This window comes from Morone saxatilis, unplaced genomic scaffold, assembly GCF_004916995.1.
Source record: "Morone saxatilis isolate NCDOM2014 unplaced genomic scaffold, NCSU_SB_2.0 Contig5, whole genome shotgun sequence".
Classification (NCBI taxonomy): Eukaryota; Metazoa; Chordata; class Actinopteri; family Moronidae; genus Morone; species Morone saxatilis.
Window position 1 is genome coordinate 4,014,007 of NW_023340095.1, and position 7,008 is coordinate 4,021,014.

Genomic DNA, 7,008 nt, shown 5'->3' on the forward strand with positions numbered 1-7,008 from the left:
AGTGAAAAATAGCCTCCGGGACGCAGCTCTGTAAGACGATACATGTCGGCCTGTGAATATTTCATCATAAAATAACTTAAAATGTGTGACTTTTTGCATATTCCTGTAGTACAACAATATCCATTTAACTTGCAAACTGTACATACAGTGTGTGTGTGTGTGTGTGTGTGTGTAAAAGCTGATGATGCCAATAAATCAGATTTATGCCTTCTATCATTACTGAAATATTTCATCATTACTTTCCAATTCAGTTTTTCAACACATTAGCGGCACATACAGACTCGTCGAACCAGGCAGGAGAGGATATGCTGCATCCTGTATGAGAGTCAACACACAGCAGGTTAAAAGTTCAGCCACAAAGAGGACAAACAAGAGGATTTGGAAGTGACTGCTGGCCAGCGCTTGTTTGAAGAGCAAATGGAAGCCATAAAGCACGAGGGTTTATCTGCGACGTCGAGAGAAACACTGCGTTCTCTGTGTTTATAGCAGTTTATTGCCTACAGTATGTGGGAGGTCATCCCAGCTGCCTGATGGCTGAAAGAGTCTCAAACTGGCTGCAGCAGTTGGAGGTGCACAGATTATAAGAGGCTGCTATTGAAATGAGATTATTGAGACAGGTAGAGGAGAATTAAAACAGATATGAATTAAAGTTGTAAAGGATTTTACGGGGTGTAAAAAAACTTAAAACATTAAACACAGAAGGCCAATATTTTATTTTCTCTTTTTCCACTGTTAACAAAAGTTAAAGTTTGGATTATTAAGACCTAAACCTTGAAAACGTGAACACAAACTATATTCACAGAGCCTTCACTCTCTGCATTAGAAAAGTACGCAGTTTAAAACAACCAAAGAGCTAACAGAACAATGGCCAAAAGAAAACACTGAATCTGTCAAAAAAGAAGTATGTAAATAAACCTATAAGTATGTATGATTCTTAAAAATCTAAATAAAATACATAATACAGACGGGATTGTATAAAAATCTCATCTATGATGCTATATTTACGGGAAATAATCTACTCAAAACTCAACTATTTGGGTTTATTGTACAGTTCCACACAGGTCCACTTGTGCCTGCAGTGTGAACGTAACCTTTGTAACAGACAAATATACCTATAAAATAAAATATGTAAGACTTCCTGCCAGCACTGTAGGTGGAACAAAGCGGTTTGTAACCCAACATGCAATTAAAGTGTTTACTTTGCAGACTTTATATCAGAGCAGCAGCCTAGTGCTTGATAACAAAGGCACTTTTATAAAGACCGGTCACTATTTTACAAGGACACTTTATAAGCAGCTCATAAAAGTTCCTGCCCACCAATAACTGTAGTTCCTTTTATACCGGAGCAGTTTCTTCACTTACCAATAACACACGACAGTTTATGTTACATTACCAGCTCTCTTTATTGCCTTCTGTTCCAGGATGGCTGCATAATCTGACTGGTTGTCTCATAAATAATGCAGCTATTGATTTTTGGGGGGGTGATTTGATTCCTACTCAAAAACAGTGACACGATACCACACACACATTTCAAACTGCTGAAACCATATTTGTCTACAGTCATGTAAATGCATTGAGTACAAATACAGACATATTTCTGAATCTGCTGTTTGTCTTGGGAGTGTTGGTTTCATATGTCAGAGAATACTTGTTTTATTCATGTGAGACAAAAACTGCAGAAATGGAGACAATACATTATCTAAATTAGAACAAGTGACCACACAGCAGAAATACAGATTATGCTGATCAATGTCACATCAACAAACACCCACAGGAAATGTAATAAAGCACTCAGTGATGAGATCATATTCGCCCTCCTATGTCCTCCTGTTAATGCTGCGGTGCGGCAGATTCTTGAATTTACAGCAGAAGAGACTCCACTCTGCTGCAGAGCAAGTTTACTCTAAACATTTTTCGTGTGTGACACATAAGGCTACTTCTTCTGTTACTATTTTAGATTTCTGGCTGTGAACGTGAATCAGATTCTTTTCCTCAGCTGCAGAGGAGCAGCCTGGATGTCTCCTGTAAAATGTCACCACAGTATTTAATAGTACAGAGTCCAAACTATTAGGTATATGACCTATGTATGTACTTGTCATGAAATAACTTTCTCTCATCCTCAGCACTACAGTTCTCTCACAGACCATAAAGGGATGTGGGGACAGCAGGCCTGGCAAAGGCTTAGTGGTGTGTGTATTGAAAGTGGGAAGCAGCTGCTGGCTGACAGTCTTCAGAAAGTCAGGTCTTTCTCTCCCAGCGAGGAGAAGCACTGCTCCATGGTCTGCTCAGACACTTCCTCCAGCGTGGATGGGTTCCACTTGGGACTCTGGTCCTTGTCAACCAGTACTGTAAACATGCAGAAAACTATTATTTAATGACTCTTTAATAACCTCTTGAATCAATATTACTTTGTTTTTCATTGTACTTCCGTTCTATATGGCTCCATATAAATTACACTACATCACTGAAATCCACCATTTTCCTCTTTTGTTTCCCATCCACTCACTTACCAGCTCTGACACCCTCGTAGAAGTCGCAGCCCCTCTGAAAATCAACAGAAACAATCACATGAGATGCAGACTTGGGGAGTAATGGATTACATGTAAAAGAGTTATGTAATCTGTTGCTGTTAGAGAAAAAGACGTAATCAGTTACATTTAGTAAAAAAGGGGATTCAATTTTAATTTAATTCTCCGCCTCTTTTTCGCCATGTGTCATGCATGATATGCACTGTTATTGATGTTGGGAAGTTGCGCAATGATGCAAAAAATAACAATAATAATCAATAATTCCCCCTCAAATGCATTAAAACTAAAGTTACACGCCTGTTTTGAAAATGTAAGGAGTAGAAAGTACAGATATTTATGGGAAAATGTAGGGAGTAAAAGTTAAAAGTTGTCCGAAATATAAATACTAAAAGATAAAAATTAGTACAGAAACTAAGTATTTGTACTTCCCAGCTTTAATGAAGTCCTTTTTATATATTACTCTAATAACAAATGAACTAAACCACTGGGTTTTTTTTTTTTTACCATGCAGGCCTGGCTCAGTCGATACTCCATCACCAACACGTCCGGAAGGCTCAGAGCTGCACCCGCCTGCAGCTGCTTAAAGGTGATCTTCAGGGACGTGGGAGACATCCTGGCCAGTGTCTGGGAGAGGAGACACAGGCTGTGTGAGAGACTCAGACAGAAAGATGGTGATGATCGGATTTTAGATAACAAAAAAAAGAAAAAAGAGGCAAAGCGATGTGTAACTAAGGATTAAGATGGCTTTGAATGTTTAATGTGAAAGGCAGGACAGTGAGTCAGCGGTGTAGTAGGAACTAAGGAAGTGGGTTTATAATAAATATAAACACCCACCCCCCTTCATTGGCTCCAATTCAGATTTTCGTGGTTAGAACGAATCCTGGAAGTGTTTACATGTTTGTGGAATCCAGCAGAATGAAAGCAGCCAGAAAATGTGAACTTCATTTCAAATGTCACAAATGAAACAACAAACAGGTCATTATGAGTCAGTGCAGAGCAGCAGACTGGTGGGACAGTATTATTAATCCTGGAGTGGACGTTGAGTGAACAGGGGAGGGGTGTTGAGAGGGGGCTCTTATGTGGGGCATGTGCACTGTTGCATAAGCATATACGCCTTCCTACCTAGATTTGATCTCATTGGAGCATTTGGGTGGAAATGGCGTGAAATGTACAACCCGAGACAAGAGTCACATACACAAAGAGTCAGTTTTAGAATCATTAAAGGAAAATTTGTGGAATGAAGCCACTGTGGTCTCTTAAGAGCATTGAAATCTCACAGGAGGGATTTTTTTAAAAGACACAAGACTAAGACTAACCCCATTAAGTGCTTAAACTGAGGTAACTACTAATTACCAACATATACTAAAGCCAAATAATGCCCTAGTTCCATCTAGCACTGCCAGTGGGATTTATCTGCGTAACAGAGCGGCACAGAGGGGACTGTACAGCAGTTCTTTAAAATATGTTTCTATGAGCACAATATACAGCAGGTACATGTGTGACAGTAAAAGGCTGTCAGCATGCCTCTGCACCAGTGCTGCTAGATTTCTGTACAGTTACTTGGAGAACAAACTAAAATCAGCTAAAAGCTGCAGGTCAGGATCACACCTCAGCTTGCTTGTTAGCAAACTCTGATCCGTCTGCCTTCAGGTTCTGCACGATGCCCTCCACGCTGCTGCCGCTGAACAGCCTGAGAGGAGGAAAAGACCAACATTTATTCATGTTTTCAGCAGGTTAAGAACAGTAACCTCTTATTTGTGTTTGTTGTGATGCTTTCAGGTCCCTTTTGTGATATTCTATATTTTTTCTGTCATCAACAAAGTGTACGTCAATTAAAATCAAATCTAAAATAAAAATACTCCCCAATAAATACACTATTTGCTGTTTGAATAACATCTGGTAAAACTACAGTGCTGCTGCTGTTTTAGGAAACTACTGATCAGCGTTTGGAGATTGATTGGTCTTGGAGAGTCTGCCCTGCTGTGGCAGAGTGCCACAGCAGGGTAGGACAGATTAAAGAGCTGTCCGCACGGAGAACCACAACTATAAAAATACGATAACGATGTGAGCATCTACACTGATAAGATAAGATCAATTTTATTGATCCCACACTGGGGACATTCACTTGTTACGGCAGCTCAAGACACAACACAACACAATAGATAAGAAAATACACCTTAAATAAAAATAAAATAAGAGAAATACAGTAGTACATGTAGTTACATTTACACTATATACACCTGTTTATATACAAATGTGTTGATGGAACCGTGTTAGGAGAATCCAACACTCTGTTATGAGAGTTGCTAAAATGTATTCATTCTTCCGTATGAGAGAAAATCAGTAAGGACCAAACAAACTTGAGACGCCATCAGCGCTAAAGACAGTTTGGTAGTATGTTTCAGGAAAAATTCTGTTTTGTAAAAAGTTCTTTAAGCATTTATGAAGTTATATACTAAAATATTGTTCATCAAATCGGTTTGAAAGTAATTCAAACGATATTGTTCGTTACTGTCATTACTGTAAAAGTTGTGGTGTGGATCCCGACACCCACTTGAGTTAGACGGAGTTTTAAAATTATTTATTTATAGTTATTGATATATATGTTCTAGGTTTGAAAACAATGTTAGTTTTGGTCTTTTCATGGTATTTGTTGTTTGTTTACCAGTTTTTATGACACATCAGTCAGATTATGTTTATTATATGATATATATTATATTATATTATATTATATTATATTTAAGGCCTACCTGTCAATATCAGACATGTGCTTGTCCAAGACAAAAGGCTTCTCAGAATCCAGACTACTCTGTGGACAGAGAACACAAAATGATCAACACAGACTGAGACTGAGGCTGAGACTCTCAGCAGTTCACATGAAAACAGAGGTCGGAGGGTTTCGGATATCTTAAGTTCAACTTCAGTCTTATTTATGGTTTATGGTATGTGTAAAGATTCTAACCTGGTTCTGGTAGGATTCTAGCACTCTGGAGACGTCTTCAGCAGAGGGAGACTTCAAGTCCACCAGCTCCTTCTCCAGGTCTGGGATCTGTTGAAGTAGAAGGTTTGACATTAAAACAGAAAAAAAAAAAAAAAATGCTTGTAAATGTATTTGTTTGTTGATTCTACGAGTTTCAGTCTTTTATCGTCTTTCCCTCTGGGTTCTCAGGAAGGAAAGACATTTTTAAATAATTGGTTGCTTTGGATTTGCTGATTTCTCCTTCTGTGGATTTATGTGCAGGTTTGAACTAATCAGGCAGCATGTGAGACAGTGTAAGTACACTCTGAAATAGTTTTTAATTTGGGTTATGATTTCTTCGTAGTTCCCACTCTTTTTAAAAATCATTTTCCAGTTTTTCTCGATGATACAGGACAGCAACCAGATTTGCAAACCAAATCTACCATTGGGAACAAATAAAGCAATCTTGAACCTTAAAGTGTTTGTTTGCTACAATTAACATCACTGTGCATTTATGTATCAACCACAACGAGTGTGAGCAGGTGTGAACAGCTAGATTGACTGACATGGGAACAGGAATGACAAGGGAAGTGTTATTCTGGTTAACTTATCATACAAACAGTCGAGTTTCACACAAAATACATGTACGTAGCTGACCCGAGTGAAGGGCTTAGTTAGAATTTTCCTGGACAACAGAGATTATTTCCAGGATATTTGGTCATTGTAGTTGATTTCCAGGCGTTTCCATAACTGGAAAACTAGCCCCTAAATTTCCATGTTTTCCAGGATGCATGACAACCCCAGTTTCTAAACTAAAGATTGTTATTCTCAACCAAAGTTTATCAATCAGACTTGATATTTTTCCAGCCTTGTTTTTGGTCAAAGTCCGCTGTAAGTATTGTAAAATAAACTGAATCCACCCCACCGTTCGTCTGTCCTGAAAACCAAGGTTACAGCCTTAAACAAACTCTGCCGCCCACTGTTCTGACCTCACGCCAACAGCAAGACAAACACAACCTGTCCTCTGGACCGGCCACTGTACGCTGGCACTTTTAAACAAGAGTGAGACACCCAGTGACTCAACATCCGGCTTTCCAGTGGAGCCTTAACCTCACCTCCCCCACCATGCTCCCGCCCCGCACTCGTCCCAGCAGCATCACCATCACCTCACACAGTGCACCGGCTGTTAAGTGGTTTACATAATGAACTGAAAGCAATACACAGCAAAAAAGGAATCTCAAGAAAGGAATAAAAAAGCCTTGTTTCTGGGAAAGGAGCCCTTTTTTAAAGCTAATATGGAGCTACAATTAAGTTACAACAATGGTTTGTAGAATATCCCAGATTATTTTCCTTATTTTAAGACCACTTGCACAACTTCTCAGTTTCAAGCTGTCTTGTCTTGTAAATGAAGCAGCTGTTATCATTGCTTTAATAAAAAATATAAAAATAATGCTTCAGGTGCCTTAATCTAAGACAAAGTCAAATCTTTTTATTGTGCTGTTTGAAGAAATTGTGTTTTAT

The 7,008-nt window shown here is 38.8% G+C and overlaps 1 protein-coding gene across 2 annotated transcripts in view; it reads right to left on the reverse strand.

Moving 5' to 3' along the window:
- Positions 1 to 689: 689 nt before the first annotated feature.
- hibch (3-hydroxyisobutyryl-CoA hydrolase) overlaps positions 690 to 7,008 on the reverse strand; it is a 28,052-nt gene continuing 21,733 nt past the window's right edge. For both annotated transcript variants that reach the window (XM_035676398.1, XM_035676399.1), the window contains exons 9-14: positions 5,491 to 5,577; positions 5,279 to 5,337; positions 4,137 to 4,218; positions 3,033 to 3,152; positions 2,511 to 2,544; positions 690 to 2,346 (exon numbers count right to left, since the gene is read on the reverse strand). In XM_035676398.1, the coding sequence (XP_035532291.1) occupies positions 2,231 to 2,346; positions 2,511 to 2,544; positions 3,033 to 3,152; positions 4,137 to 4,218; positions 5,279 to 5,337; positions 5,491 to 5,577 (498 nt within the window). In that variant the 3' untranslated portion in view covers positions 690 to 2,230. The remainder of the gene's footprint in view (positions 2,347 to 2,510; positions 2,545 to 3,032; positions 3,153 to 4,136; positions 4,219 to 5,278; positions 5,338 to 5,490; positions 5,578 to 7,008) is intronic.